The 14,625-nt window shown below is 34.1% G+C and overlaps 1 protein-coding gene across 7 annotated transcripts in view; it reads right to left on the bottom strand.

Moving 5' to 3' along the window:
• DENND4A (DENN domain containing 4A) overlaps nucleotides 1-14,625 on the bottom strand; it is a 226,173-nt gene that overhangs the window by 90,170 nt on the left and 121,378 nt on the right. For all 7 annotated transcript variants that reach the window (XM_077128252.1, XM_077128251.1, XM_077128250.1 and 4 more), the window contains 2 exons: nucleotides 5,341-5,559; nucleotides 3,858-4,003 (listed from right to left, as the gene is read on the bottom strand). In XM_077128252.1, the coding sequence (XP_076984367.1) occupies nucleotides 3,858-4,003; nucleotides 5,341-5,559 (365 nt within the window). The remainder of the gene's footprint in view (nucleotides 1-3,857; nucleotides 4,004-5,340; nucleotides 5,560-14,625) is intronic.

Genomic DNA, 14,625 nt, shown 5'->3' on the forward strand with positions numbered 1-14,625 from the left:
TTATTTTTTATATCCATTATATATATCCATATACCATGTAATCATCCAAAGTGTACAATCAATGGTTCATATCATCATTTAGTTGTACATTAATCATCACAATCGACTTTTTCATGAAAAATAACATATACAGAAAAAAGCAATAAATTTCAAAGCACATTGCAACAATTCGTTGTAGAACAGATTTCAGAGTTTAGTAAGGGTTATAATTCCACAATTTCAGGTTTTTACTTCTAGCTGCTCTAAGATACTGGAGACTAAAAGAAATATCAATATAATGATTCAGCAATCATACTCATTTGTTAAACCCTACATTCTCTGTATAACTCCATAATCATCTTTGGTCTTTCTCCTGCTCTTCAGGATATTTGCGCTATGCCCATTCTAACTTTTTTAAGCTGGAAGGGGCTGTCAATAATATGAGATGGGGGATGGAACTAGAGAAACTCTGTTTTAACAAGTAATTTTCAGTTTTGATTTTGCGTATTTCTTAAACTTACAAAATTAATCTATTATATATGTGATCTTTTGTTTGATCTAGAAAAGAAAATAGGTAAATAACATTTTAGGAAAACAGTCTACTTAGAACCAATGATTATATGTTTAATGGAATTGTTTCTTTTTTGAGGCTTCTCAGAATTTATATTCCTTAAGTAATTATTTCATTCAACTCATGCACCAATTCCCATCAAGTGAACAGCAGGTGACCTACTTTCAGAAAATCCTAGAATATATAATATATTAATTATCAGTACGAAAATATCCTGCTTAGGACATCATGCTCTAGGTACCTAGCAAAATGACAAGCCTTGTCTTCCAATATCAATGAGTACACTTTCAAACCACATGATGCACATGAGTTCTTAGCTGAAACATAAGCTTGTGAACAAGACATACAAAATTGGTCAAAAATAAAAGGTAACACTACAAGGTTTCTCTCATTTGAACTATTACTTGGATTCATACAACTAATTAATCCCACATGATTAGCTCATTTATTAGCAAACCCTGATCAGTAATTTGGTTCCTTATAATTCAGTTAGTTTATTATAGGAAGCAACTGTTACACAAGTGTATGCCACTGCTCATAAGAAAAACTCAGTTATTACATACATATGACCAATGGAAGACCAGTGCCAAGATGGGAAAACCATTCAACGTGTATATTTCTAGTCAGAAATATCTTTTTTTCTCAGCTGCAATTTTTTTATTTTTATAAAACATTTCAAAGCCATATCATTTAAATATATAAAATACCATTTTTATATACAAAAACCTCAATTATTCCTGTAAAAAAGGATTTAGAGAAATTATTTTTCATAGCACACCTTTCTATTTATTGCCAATATTTAACAAATAAGGCAAGCTTAAAAATTTGATGAAAATGTTGAAAAAGAAATTTTTGATAAAAGGTTATAATGAAGTCAAAACCGTCAAGGAAATAAGTAAGACATTGTTTACTATGCAAAATAAACAGGATTTCAAAGCTCTACAAAGGCAGAGCTCAATTTTCAAAAAGGCAAGAGTTCTAAAAGTCCATCTGTAAATAGGTTGTTAAAAACTCAGAAAATGTGTATTTCCCCAAAACAATGTCCTTTCTGGGGTAATGGAAATGTTCTACACCTTAGCATTATGGTTATATAGAATCAAATAAACTCATAGAACTGAATACTTCAAAGGTGAATTTACTGTTTGCATAGTTAATGCGACAATAAATTTTATTTTAAAAAAGTCCTAAAAAATAGTTAAGACTATCATCCTATTAAAAAAAAGCTTTAATACATAAATACATGTGTTTACATACATTTTACAGCACAATATGGTAGCCCCGTACCATGTGAACTATAGCTAATCACTATTTATAGCAGCGTTTCTATGGGAAAATGAGTTATGGGTTCTAATGATGCAAATGCATTGTGTATAGCTTTTCCCTATTGCAAAATTTCAAGGACTAGGATTAATATTTCTGGATGCCTTAGCTTGTTAACTCTATCAGCAACAGAAATAGTATCTCTTAATATCAATCATCCTTCAGGTGTTCTAAACTGAAGGAAAAGGTAGATGCTAATCCAATGCTCTGAACTGGTTTCTGCTATTCATATGTATAAATCATTCAAAAACTGAAAATTTCTGTCATTAAATGATACAACCAAATGAACTACTGATCTACAAATGTGAATAAAAATCAACAAAATATAAAGATAGTCATAATAGTTCCATGTTTTAGTTTATACACCTATACTCTCAACACTGTGAGATATGTACTTATAATTATATTCCCTCATAATATTTTTTGAAACATAAGAAAACAACTAAGAAAGTCACAAACAGAGCTTTTAAAGTTCTCCTGATTCACAATGTATTGTTTTCCCTACTCTACCATGCATAGTGAGAACCTCTTCTCATTGTTGTAATTTGGGTGCTTATTTAATAATCACTAAAGGATATTTTCATGTCAAACTCAGAAGTGAGCCAATTTTTAAGTGTTAAAGGTTGAGTTGTATTTTGGCTGTTGTGTCAAAAAAATAACTGATTTTCTTTTACAGTAACATAAATTTGAAAGTGATTATGGACTCCTTTAAATAAACTTTACAATTGTAAACTGTTGAAATAATATATGATAAAGCTTTGTTTCTTTCCTTTTTCTACTATAGTGACATAAAATCATGATAACACACACATATCCATATATACATTTAAAAATAATCACAAACTTATAGAAAAACTTCAAGTACAGTACAAATAACCTTTTATTCCTCAATCTTTTGAGAGTAAGTTCCTGACTAGATGCCCCATCACCCCTGAACACTTAAGTGTATACTTTCTAAAAACAGGGATATTCTCCTACATAACTACGATAACACAAGAAATCCACAACATGAAAATCTGGAAGTGAATACATTATTATCACCTAATCCTCAGACCACACTTAAATTTTTACTGATTACCCTAATAATCCTATAATAAAAGGATCCAGTTCTGAATCGTGCATTGCATTTAGTTTTCAAGTCTCTCTTATTTCCTTCATTCTAGAACAGTTTCTCAGTCTTTCCTTTATGTTCTTAATCTTGACACTTCTGCAGATCATACAACAGGTATTTTAGAGAACTTTCTTTAACTTATGTTTCCTTAATATTTCCTTGAGGTTAGATTCAGGCTATACAGGAGTATCATAGAACTGATGCTGTGTTCTCATTTTAGCGTATTAGGTGGCACACAATGTTGATTTGTCTCATTATTGATGGTGTTAACTTTGATCACTTGAGAAAGTGAGGCTTTTCATTATGAAGCTACTTTTTACCCCTTTAAAAGCAATACATATTTTGGGGGAAGTACTTTGAAACTATGTAAGATTCTATGCTTCATCAGACTTTCAACTAATGGTTGATATGAGTATGGACTCATGGTTTCTTGTTATTCAGTGGGCTATATTCTGAAACTAACATGCTCAAATTGTCCCAGATTTGGCCAGTGTTAGCCCCTACGAAATAGGTTCTTTGTTTTCTTAGTTTTTCTGCACCTATTCTCAGGATGTGACAATCCACCCCAAACAAAAAGAGTAAAAATGTTAGAGCTGCTCAAGTTGGAGGTCCCCAGGTGGGAAGGTAGGATTGGGAGTCTGATTGCTAAAACAAAACTTATGACTAAGTAAAATCCAGCAATGTACTCCTAAGCGGTTATGCTCTATAATTTCTAGCAGGCCACCAAAACTTTCATTATAATGGGTTAATGATAAGCAAGATTAATTTAGATTTTCTTAAAAGCTGGTAAAAGTTATAAATGGAAACTATAACTCATAGAATTTTTCTGCAGTTGCACAAAATAAGCTAAGACATAATAGGCATACTTTTACTTACTTTATCTACACAATCATCAAAAAATGCCAGGCTTGCATCTTTATCACTGACAAAAGAACATTCCTCAATGAAGCGAATAAACATTTGTGTTTTGGTCATCATGTTATAGAATTTTTGATGTGATCGATCCCGGCTTCTTAAGAAAGCTGTTCAACACAAATACACATGTCAGAATACAGAATCTAATTCATAGACTCATAGAATTTTTGAACTAAAAGGAACATGATCAGTTATATCACCTGTATTCCCCATACCCCCACTATTTTGCAGAAAAAGAAACTAAGATGCCTGAGAGGGGGAATGACCTGACAAAGACAGCAACAGGGAAGGAACCTGAACCCAGATCTCTCAAATCTGCAACCAAAATTGTCTCTGTCTCCTCATCCCTTGAGGATTATATATAAACTAGTTAATTTGAAAATATTTTTGAAAATTGCTATTTTCTTTCCAAAGGCTTTGTGTGTTGTGTGTGTATATACTTGCTCTCATTCTTTCTTTCTCCTTCCCTCTCTCCACGACTCCATATATATCAAAGCAGCAGTGACATTCCCTCCAGCATTGTGTCTTACTTATAGGAAATAGAGTAAAAGTTTATTGCCTGATTTCACTCTCCATTTTGCGCATTATGCGCAATTACACTTCACTGGCCTACTTTTGATTCCTTGAACTAAAACTTTTTCCCGTCTCAGGGGCTATGTATAAACCATTCTCTCTGCCAAAACACTCTTCTACTTTTTGCCTGACTAACTTCAATTCATTTTTCACACCATAGTTCTGATGGTAATTGCTCAGAAAGGCTTTCTGTGATCACCTAACATTAAGCATTCCTATTATTTTCTGATTGTTTATAGACTAAACCATAAGATTTATGAGAAGTAACCACGTTTCTTTAGCATGCAACTATATACCAATGCTTCTATGGAGGCACTCAAAAATGCTTATTAAATAAATTTCTCTTTGAAACGTTAAATATTATAAAAGAAAGCATGATAATGATACTAATAGTATTCCAGAGCTTCTCAAACTTTTTTACTTCATGACACAAACAATATAATATTTGCAAAGCATACTAAAGTAAAGCAAATGAAATTGTTCAAGCCTGGGAGTAACCACCCTAGGAGCTCCTCTGCATCCCCAACACTGCCTGGTTGCCTTGAATGCTGACAGCATCAACATCTCAACACATCTATGACATAACAGAGTGCAATGGGGCATGCACACAACAGAGTGCAGTGGCATACAGTTAGGATTTGTATTTTTCAAATAGTTTTTCTTTTGCATATTTTGCTAATGGGACTATACTCAATGTGTCCAAGAAAAAACTAGTCCTATGGAAATGGAGAACCAATAAGGTTGGTATTCACATACCCCACAAAATAGGTATGTATTTTGAGAAATGAGAGCTATTAATCCAAAGAGCAATAGAATCATTGCAACTTCACATTCATGAATACAAAAGCTATAAAATTATGCAATCACTCACCTTGGAGAGCAAAAAGAGATGTTGCATCTGTGGCTGTCTCAGATGGGGCTTGTGTTATTGGTCTTAAGTATGATCTGTAACCTTTTAATATAGAGGCCATAAAGCACAAAAAAGCCTCTTGGATTTCCAAATCTATTGTATGTAGCCGCTTTCCAGAATTAAAATCATAGTCATTCATTGTTAAGTCCATTAGTCCATCGTCTCTTGGTCTCTGCTGCACTGTGAAGAAATACAAATGTTAGTGTTTTCTACAAACTGCCCAAAGTAATTTTCATGATGGCATCAACATAAATTTGTTGTGTTTTCAACAGGGTTCAAACTACTTCAACTCTTTGGTTCCATAGCTTTGTTAGATGTAAACCCCAGCAAAATCTGCCATATCATTTTCTGTCTCTGCTGAGTATATTTTATCCAAGTTAAAATTATCCCTGTTTATCTGACTAAATAGTCCTTGTTTCCCTTATTTTATTTTTTTTTAATAAAAGTACCTACAGAAGAAAAAAAACAGGGATTAAAATGTAAAAAACAACTCTTGCTTTTCCTGAAAAACATTAAGCAGGGGATGAAAATGAGGCCCAGAGCAGGGTGTCACAGCCTCAATGTGGTGAAAAGGGCATCCATTAGGGAAGGTGGCCTGGCATGGGAGTCAGAGCTTAAGAAGTATGAGGAGAGAATACATGAGGAAGGGAAGCCTGGAATGGGGTGTTCAAGGCCAAATCCAGGAAGGAAGGGGAAAATCTAAGCATTCAAAAAAACCAAACTGATAAAATGGATTATAAACCACTGAGTCCATACAGATAAATAAATAAATGAATAAACTGAGTCTGATGATGATTGAAGTACTACATAGCTTTAAAGTACCTTCCCACAAAATATTTAAATAAAATTAAAGAGTAACTACAGTAGAGAAGCATGGTAGACACCAACTTTAATCAAGTATTGAAGGTGAATGTCCTCATCAGTAATGGGACAAACTGAAATAGTCAGCCACCTGAGAAAAATGGCACCATCACTGCTGTGATATTCCTGTGAAAGATGCGTAGCCTATATCAATGATGAGGAAACTCAGACAAACCCAAACTGTGGGTCTCAACTATCCTATGAAGTCTTCAAAACCGTCAAAGATCAAGAAAATGAAGGAACAAGTGAAGAAGTGTTCTGTAAGAAAGGAGATTAAGAGACTTGAAACTAAATACAATGCCTTATTTGGAATTGGATCTTTATGCTTTAAAGAACATTATTATTATAATTGACAAAATTTGAATGCATTTTGAGGAGTAGGATGGTGGAAATGTATCAGTGTTAATATCCTGATTTGCATGGTTACATTGTGGTGATTTCTTATTGCCTAAAAAAGTATAAGTGAACGATATCATCAAATGGCAAGGTAAGACATCCCTGAAGAATTCTTCCCTTAGAATCAACTAATAGGACAAATCCCACTTGTTCGTATCTCTGAGGTACAATATAGACTGGAGAAAGCTCTGCATACTCTGAACCAAAGAAAAATAAAAAGAAACATCAAAATCAGGTAGGAGATTTTCATCACAAGCTCCCAGTCTGGACCCTACCATCTCACTCGGTCCCACACAATTTACATGTCACACAGAAGCTGCTCAGCCTGGGTCCTTCCTGGCATAGAGCCACCCACAGCAGTAAGTTTGAACCCCATACATATGTAGGCACAGGCACCCAAGTCTGCAGAGACCCAGGGTGGAACATAAGTGGCTGAGGACTGCCACATACAAAAAATGCCCCAACAGGAAAAAGAGACTGAAGAAGAACTGTTGGCAAGAGGTGCACACACTGAATCCATTTTGTTTGCTGAATCACCTAAATACAAAACAGGATTCTTCTGGATTGACTATCTGGGTCCATGGGTGGGACACAGTAACAGAGAAGAAACTGGAGGCAGAAAACAAAAACAAAAAATGAGTGGGAGGGGAGTAGAACTGTTATAAGACAGGATAGGTCCCAGAACTGAAAAGTATAATGAAAAGGGGTCAATGAGTTAGGGTGAGAATTTAAATAAGTCACAGAAGATGGGGAGAAAAGTTTATAAAAAACAAACAAACAGAAAAGATCAAGATTTCCAGATAAAGTATAATTTAAAAAATTGCAATATCCAGGGCAAGAATCAGATGAAGACCTGAGAAAATCCGAACAGTTAAACATGGGCTATTCTAAAGGTCTAGAATAAGTTAGCCCAAGTATCAAAAAAAAAGAGTCTGAATACAAAGCCAATCAACAATAAAACTCTAGATAAGAGGAGAAATAAGTTAATTCATTAAGATAATCACAGATGCCTAGACAGAAACAGGAAGATATGGCTCAGCCAAGGGAACAAATTAAAACTTCCGAGGTGACTCAGAAGTTCAAATAACTAATCAAAGATGTTCAAACAAATCTCCTAAATCAATTCAAGGAGATGGAGGAAAATATGCATAAAGCAACATTAGATAGAAAAAAATAGGGGGAACAAAGCTTAAAATATATGGGTAGAGGAAAATATTAGTGGTCAATGAGAGGGAGGGGAAAGGGGCATGGTACATATGGGATTTTTCTTTTTATTTCTTTTTCTGGAATGATGCAAATGTTCTAAGAAATTATCATGGTGATGAATATACAACTATGTGATGATAATGTGAGTCACTGTATATATCAAGAATGGAATGTTCATATGTTAAGAATGTTTGCATTCGTACATTGCTAAGTTTTGTCAATAAAATATATATATATATATATATATATATAAAGAAGACAATGTGTGAACAAAAAGAATTTGAAAATTTAAAAAGGAACATAACAGAAATTATGGCAATGAAAGGCACAGAAATAGAGACTAAAAATACTCTAGAGGCATACAAAAGCAAACTTGAACAGGCGAAATAAATAATCAGTGAATTAGAAGATAGGACAATAGAAATCATATAGTCAGAAGGGACAGATAAAAGAATAGAAAAAAATGCAGCAGTATCTAAAGGACTTGAGTGACAACATGAAACATACAAATACATGCATCATGGGTGTCCCAGAAAGAAGAGAGAAGGCAAGGGGGCAGAAAGAATATTTTAGGAAACAATGGCCCAAAATTCCTAACTCTTATGAAAAACATAAATATACATGTATGTTTATAAACAATGTACTTCAAATAGAATAAATTCCAGTAGATTTATTCCAAAACACACACTAATAAGAATTTCAAATTCCAAAGATGAAGAGATAATTCTAAAAGCAGCAAGAGAAGAGAGACTGGTCATATATAAGGGATCTTCAATGAGACTAAATCCAATTTCCCACCAGAAACTATGGAAGTGAGAAGGCAGTGGTATGATATATTTAAAGTACTGAAAGAGAAAAACTTCCAGGCAAAAATTCTTTATCTGGAAAAAAGGTTCTTTGAAAAGAAGGGAGAGTTTAAAATACTCACAGACAAATAGAAACTGAGTTCATCAACAAAAAAATCTTCCCTAAAAGAATTACTAAAGGAGTTCTTCAGGTTGAAAGACAGGAGACAGTGGTTGGGATTAGTGTAAAAAAGTAAGGATCTTCAGTAAATGTAACTAAAACAGAAAGTGCAAAACCCAATAGTACTGTATCCTCAATATATAGCTCTACTCTTTAATTCCTATAAGAGTAAGAATATAATTGAACAAGAAAAAGACAAATTTCCTTATAATGGACACACAAAATATAAAGAGGTAATGTGGGACAAAAACAACATAAACAGGGAAATGGAGGGATATGAGAGGAAAGAATGAATATGCTACTGAAGTTAATATTTTTTCAAATTAATAGGTTATAAACATAGGATGTGTAATACAATCCCTAGCGCTGGCCTTAAAAAATATTTTTAAAGTATTTTAAAAATATAAAGAAACAGAAATGATAAAGTGATCAGACAGATACATCACAAAACATCAGGCTATATAAAATCAGGCTATAATAAAGGGTAAGAGAGACAAAAAAAATATTACATAAAAACCAAGGACAAAATGGCAAAGTAAGTACTGCCAAACATATCAAAACTTATTGGATGCAGCAAAGAAAGTGATGAGAAGGAAATTTATAGTTCTAAATGCTTATGTTCAAAAAAGAAAAAAAGCTAAAATCAAAGCCCTAATGCACACCTGGAGGAACTAGAAAAAGAACAGCAAACTAAACCCAAAGCAGTCAGAAGGAAAGAAATAACAAAGGGTAGAGTAAAAATAAATGAAATAGAGAATAAAAAAGAGTATTAACAAAATCAACAGTAAGTTTTTAAAAAACATCAATAAAATTCACAAGCCTTTAGCTAGACTGATGAAGAAAAAAAGAGAGAAGATGTAAATACACAAAACCAGAGATGAGAAGGGGGACATTACTACTGACCCCACAGAAATAAAAACTTATCATAAAGGGATACTATGAACAACAATATGCCAATAAATTAGACAACATAGATGAAATAGAAAAATTCCTAGAAACACACTAACAACATACGCTGACTCTAGTACAAATGAAAGATCTCAACAGGCAAGTTACAAATAAAAAGAATAAGTAAGTCATCAAAAACCTCCCAACAAAGAAAAGCCCAGGACCAGCTGCCTTCACAGGTGACTTCTACAATCATTCCAAGAAGAATTAATTTTAATTCTGCTCAGACTTTTCCAAACAACTGAAGAGGAGAGAAGACTCGTTAACTCATTCTATGAGGCCAACATCACCCTAACAGCAAAGCCAGATAAAGTTACTACAGGAAAAGAAAATTACAGGCCAATTGTTTTTATGAATATAGATGCAAAAAAATATTTGGAAATCGAAAACAACAGTACATCGAAAGAATTACACACTATAATCAAGTGGGGGTTTTATCCAGGTATGCAAGGGTGGGTGGTTCAACATAGAGAAATCAATTAATGTAATATACTACATTAATAAAATGAAGGGGAAAATCTACATGATCATCTTCACTGATGAAGAAAAGGCATCTGGAAAAATCCAGCATCCTTTCTTGATAAAAACACTTCAAAAAATAGGAAAAGAAGGAAATTTCCTCAATATGATAAAGGGAATACAGGAAAAACCCACAGCTGACATCCTACTCAATGGTGGCAGACCGACAGTTTTCCCTTTAAGATCTGGAACAAGATAAGGATGCCCACTGTCACCCTGCTGTCTAACATTGTGCTAGAAGCTCTAGGCAGAATAGTTAGGCAAGAAAAAGAAATAAAAGGCATCCAAATTAGAAGGGAAGAAGTAAAACTTTCCTTATTTGTAGATGGCATGATCCTATATATAAAAAGTCCTGAAAAAGTACAACAAAGCTACTAGAGGTAATAAACTCAGTACAAGGTCAACAAGCAAAAACCAGTAGAATTTCTATACACTAGTAATGAGCAATCTGAGGAAGTAATGAAGAAAACAATTCCATTTATAATAGCAACTAAAAGAATCAAATATCTTCTAGGAGAAAACTTAACCAAGGATGTAAAGGATTTAACACAAAACACTACATAACCCTGTTAAAAGAAATTAAAGAAGACCTAGGTAAATGGAAAGACATTCTGTGTTCATGGATTGAAAGGCTAAATGTTGTGAAGACGTCAATTCTATCCAAACTGATCTACAGATTCAATGCAGTACCAATCAAAATTCCAAAAGCCTACTTTGTAGAAATGTAAAAGCTAACTATCAAATTTATATGGAAGGCAGGGGGACTGGAATAAAAAAAAATCTAGAAAAAAAGAATAATGAAGTGAGATAGAACTTATGCTTCCTGATTTTAAAGCATATTATAAAGCCAAAGGGTTAAAATAGTATGATACTGGCATGAAGATTTCTTTCTTTAAAATGGACATTTTGATCACTAGAATCGAATTAAAAGCTCAGAAATAGTCACTTGGATCTACAGTCGATTGATTTTTTTTTTTTTTTTTTTTTTTTTTTTTTTTTAAAGACAGAGAGAAGGAAGGAAGGATAGAAGGAAGGAAGGAAGGAAGAAAGGGAAACATTTTTAAACATTTTCTTGTTTTATTGTATTCTGTTTCTCCGTTTTTGTTACATGGGCTGGGGCCGGGAATCGAACCGAGGTCCTCCGGCATAGCAGGCAAGCACTTTGCCCGCTGAGCCACCGCGGCCCGCCCAGTCGATTGATTTTTAACAAGACTTCCAAGTCCACTCAATTAGGACAGCACAGTCTCTTCAATAAATGGTGCTGGGAGATCTCGATACACATATACAAAAGAATGAAAGAGGACGCCTATTTTACACCTATACAAAAGTTTACTCAAAATGCATCAAAGCCTAAATAGAAGAGCCGTGACCATAAAGCTCTTACAAGAAATATAGGGAAACATCTTCAAGATCTAGTGATAGGTGGCAGTTTCTTAGACCTTACACTCAAAGCACAAGGAACAAAAGAAAAAGTAAATGAGATCACTTTAACATTGAATACTTGTGTGCTTCACAGGAATTGTCAAAAGAGTGAAAAAGCAACCGACCCAATGGGAGAAAATATTTGGAAACCACATATCTGATAAAGAGATGATATCCAGAATATATAAATAAATCCAACAACTAAACAATAAAGAGACAAACAACCCAATTTAAAAATGGACAAAAGACATGAATAGCCATTTTTCCAAAGAGGAAATGCAAATGGCTAAAAGTACAAGAAAAGATGACTATCTACACTAGCTATTAGGGAAATGCCAATAAAAGCCACAATGAGACAGCATTTCATATCTACTATAATAGCCACTATTAAACAATTAGGAAACTACAAATGTTGAAGAGGACATGGAGAAATAGGGATACTTTTTCACTATTGATCAGAATGTAAAATGGTACAGATGTGATGAAAGATAGTCTGGTGGTTCCTCAAAAAGTGAAGTATGGAGTTGCCTTACAATCCAGCAACCCTGCTACTTGGTATATACATAAATGATCTGAAAACAGGGATGCAAACAGACATTTTCACACTGATATTCACACCAGCATTATTCACAATTGCCAAAAGACAGAAGCAACCTAAGTGTCCATCAATTGAAGAATGGATAAGCAAAAGGTGGCATATACATATGATGGAATACTATTCAGTAGTAAGAAAGTATAACATCCTGAAGCATGCAACAACATGAGGACATTATGTTGAGTGAAATAAGTCAGACATTATGTTCATTTCTGAGTTTTTATATTCTGTCCTGTTGCACAATCTGTATCCCTTCAGCTCCAATTACCCAATATCTTACCCTATTTCTATCTCCTGGTGGTCTCTGTTACCAACGAAATATTCCAAGTTTATTCACTAATGTCAGTTTGTATCAGTGAGACCACACAGTATTTGTTCTTTTGTTTTTGGATAATCTCACTCAGCATAATGTCCTCAAGGTCCATGCATGATGTTACCTACTTCATAACTTTATTCTGTCTTAAAGCTGAATAATATTCCATTGTATATACCACAGTTTGTTTAGCCACTTGTCTGTTGATGGACATTTTGGGTGTTTCCATCTCTTCGCAATTGTAAATAATTCTGCTATAAACATTGATGTGCAAATGTCCGTTTGTGTCTTTGCCCTTATGTCCCTTGAGTAGATACCTAGTAATGGTATTGCCAGGTCATATGGCAATTCTATATTCAGCTTTTTGAGGAACCGCCAAATTGCCTTCCACAGCGGTTGTACCATTTGACATTCCCACCAACAGTGAATAAGTGTGCCTCTTTCTTCACATCCTCTCCAGCACTTGTCATTTTCTGTTTTCTTGATAATGGCCATTCTGGTGGGTGTGAGATGATATCTTATGGTGGTTTTGATTTGCATTTCTCTAAATGGCCAGGGAAGTTGAGCATCTCTTCATGTGCCTTTTGGCCATTTGTATTTCCTCTTCTGAGAAGTGTCTGTTTGTCTTTTTCCCATTTTGTAATTGGATTGGCTATCTTTTTGTTGTTGAGTTGAACAATCTCTTTATAAATTCTGGATACTAGACCTTTACCTGATATGTCGTTTCCAAATATTGTCTCCCACTGTGTAGGCTTTTTACTTTCTTGATGAAGTTCTTTGATGTGCAAAAGTATTTAATTTTGAGGAGTTCCCATTTCTTTTTTTCTTTCTTCAGTGCTCTTGCTTTGGGTGTAAGGTCTATAAAACCACCTCCAATTATAAGATTTATAAGATATTTCCCTACATTTTCCTCTAACTGTTTTATGGTCTTAGACCTAATGTTTAGATCTTTGATCCATTTTGAGTTAACTTTTGTATAGGGTGTGAGATACGGGCCCTCTTTCATTCTTTTGCATATGGATATCCAGTTCTCTAGGCACCATTTATTGAAGAGACTGCTCTGTTCCAGGTGAGTTGGCTTGACAGCCTTATCAAAGATCAATTATCCATAGATGAGAGGGTCTATATCTGAACACTCTATTCGATTCCATTGGTCAATATATCTATCTTTATGCCAGTACCATGCTGTTTTGACCACTGTAGCTTCATAATATGCCTTAAAGTCAGGTAGCATGAGACCTCCAACTTCATTTTTTTTCCTCAGGATATTTTTAGCTATTTGGGGCACCCTGCCCTTACAGATAAATTTGCTTATTGGTTTTTCTATTTCTGAAAAGTAAGTTTTTGGGATTTTGATTGGTATTGCGTTGAATCTGTAAATCAATTTAGGTAGAATTGACATCTTAACTATATTTAGTCTACCAATCCATGAGCATGGTATGCCCTTCCATCTATTTAGGTCTTCTGTGATTTCTCTTAACAATTTCTTGTAGTTTTCTTTGTATAGGTCTTTTGTCTCTTTAGTTAAATTTATTCCTAAATATTTTATTCTTTTGGTTGCAATTGTAAATGGAATTCGTTTCTTGATTTCCCCCTCAGATTGTTCATTACTAGTGTATAGAAACACTACAGATTTTGAGTGTTGATCTTATAACCTGCCACTTTGCTGTACTCGTTTATTAGCTCTAGTAGTTTTGCTGTGGATTTTTCAGGGTTTTCGACATATAGTATCATATCATCTGCAAACAGTGAGAGTTTTACTTCTTCCTTTCCAATTTTGATGCCTTTTTCTTGTCTAATTGCTCTGGCTAGAACTTCTAACACAATGTTGAATAACAGTGGTAATAGTGGACATCCTTGTCTTGTTCCTGATCTTAGGGGGAAAGTTTTCAGTTTTTCCCCACTGAGGATGATATTAGCTGTGGGTTTTTCATATACCACCTTTATCATTTTAAGGAAGTTCCCTTGTATTCCTATCCTTTGAAGTGTTTTCAACAGGAAAGGATGTTGAATTTTGTCA

The sequence above is a fragment of the Tamandua tetradactyla genome, chromosome 14 (assembly GCF_023851605.1).
Source record: "Tamandua tetradactyla isolate mTamTet1 chromosome 14, mTamTet1.pri, whole genome shotgun sequence".
Classification (NCBI taxonomy): Eukaryota; Metazoa; Chordata; class Mammalia; order Pilosa; family Myrmecophagidae; genus Tamandua; species Tamandua tetradactyla.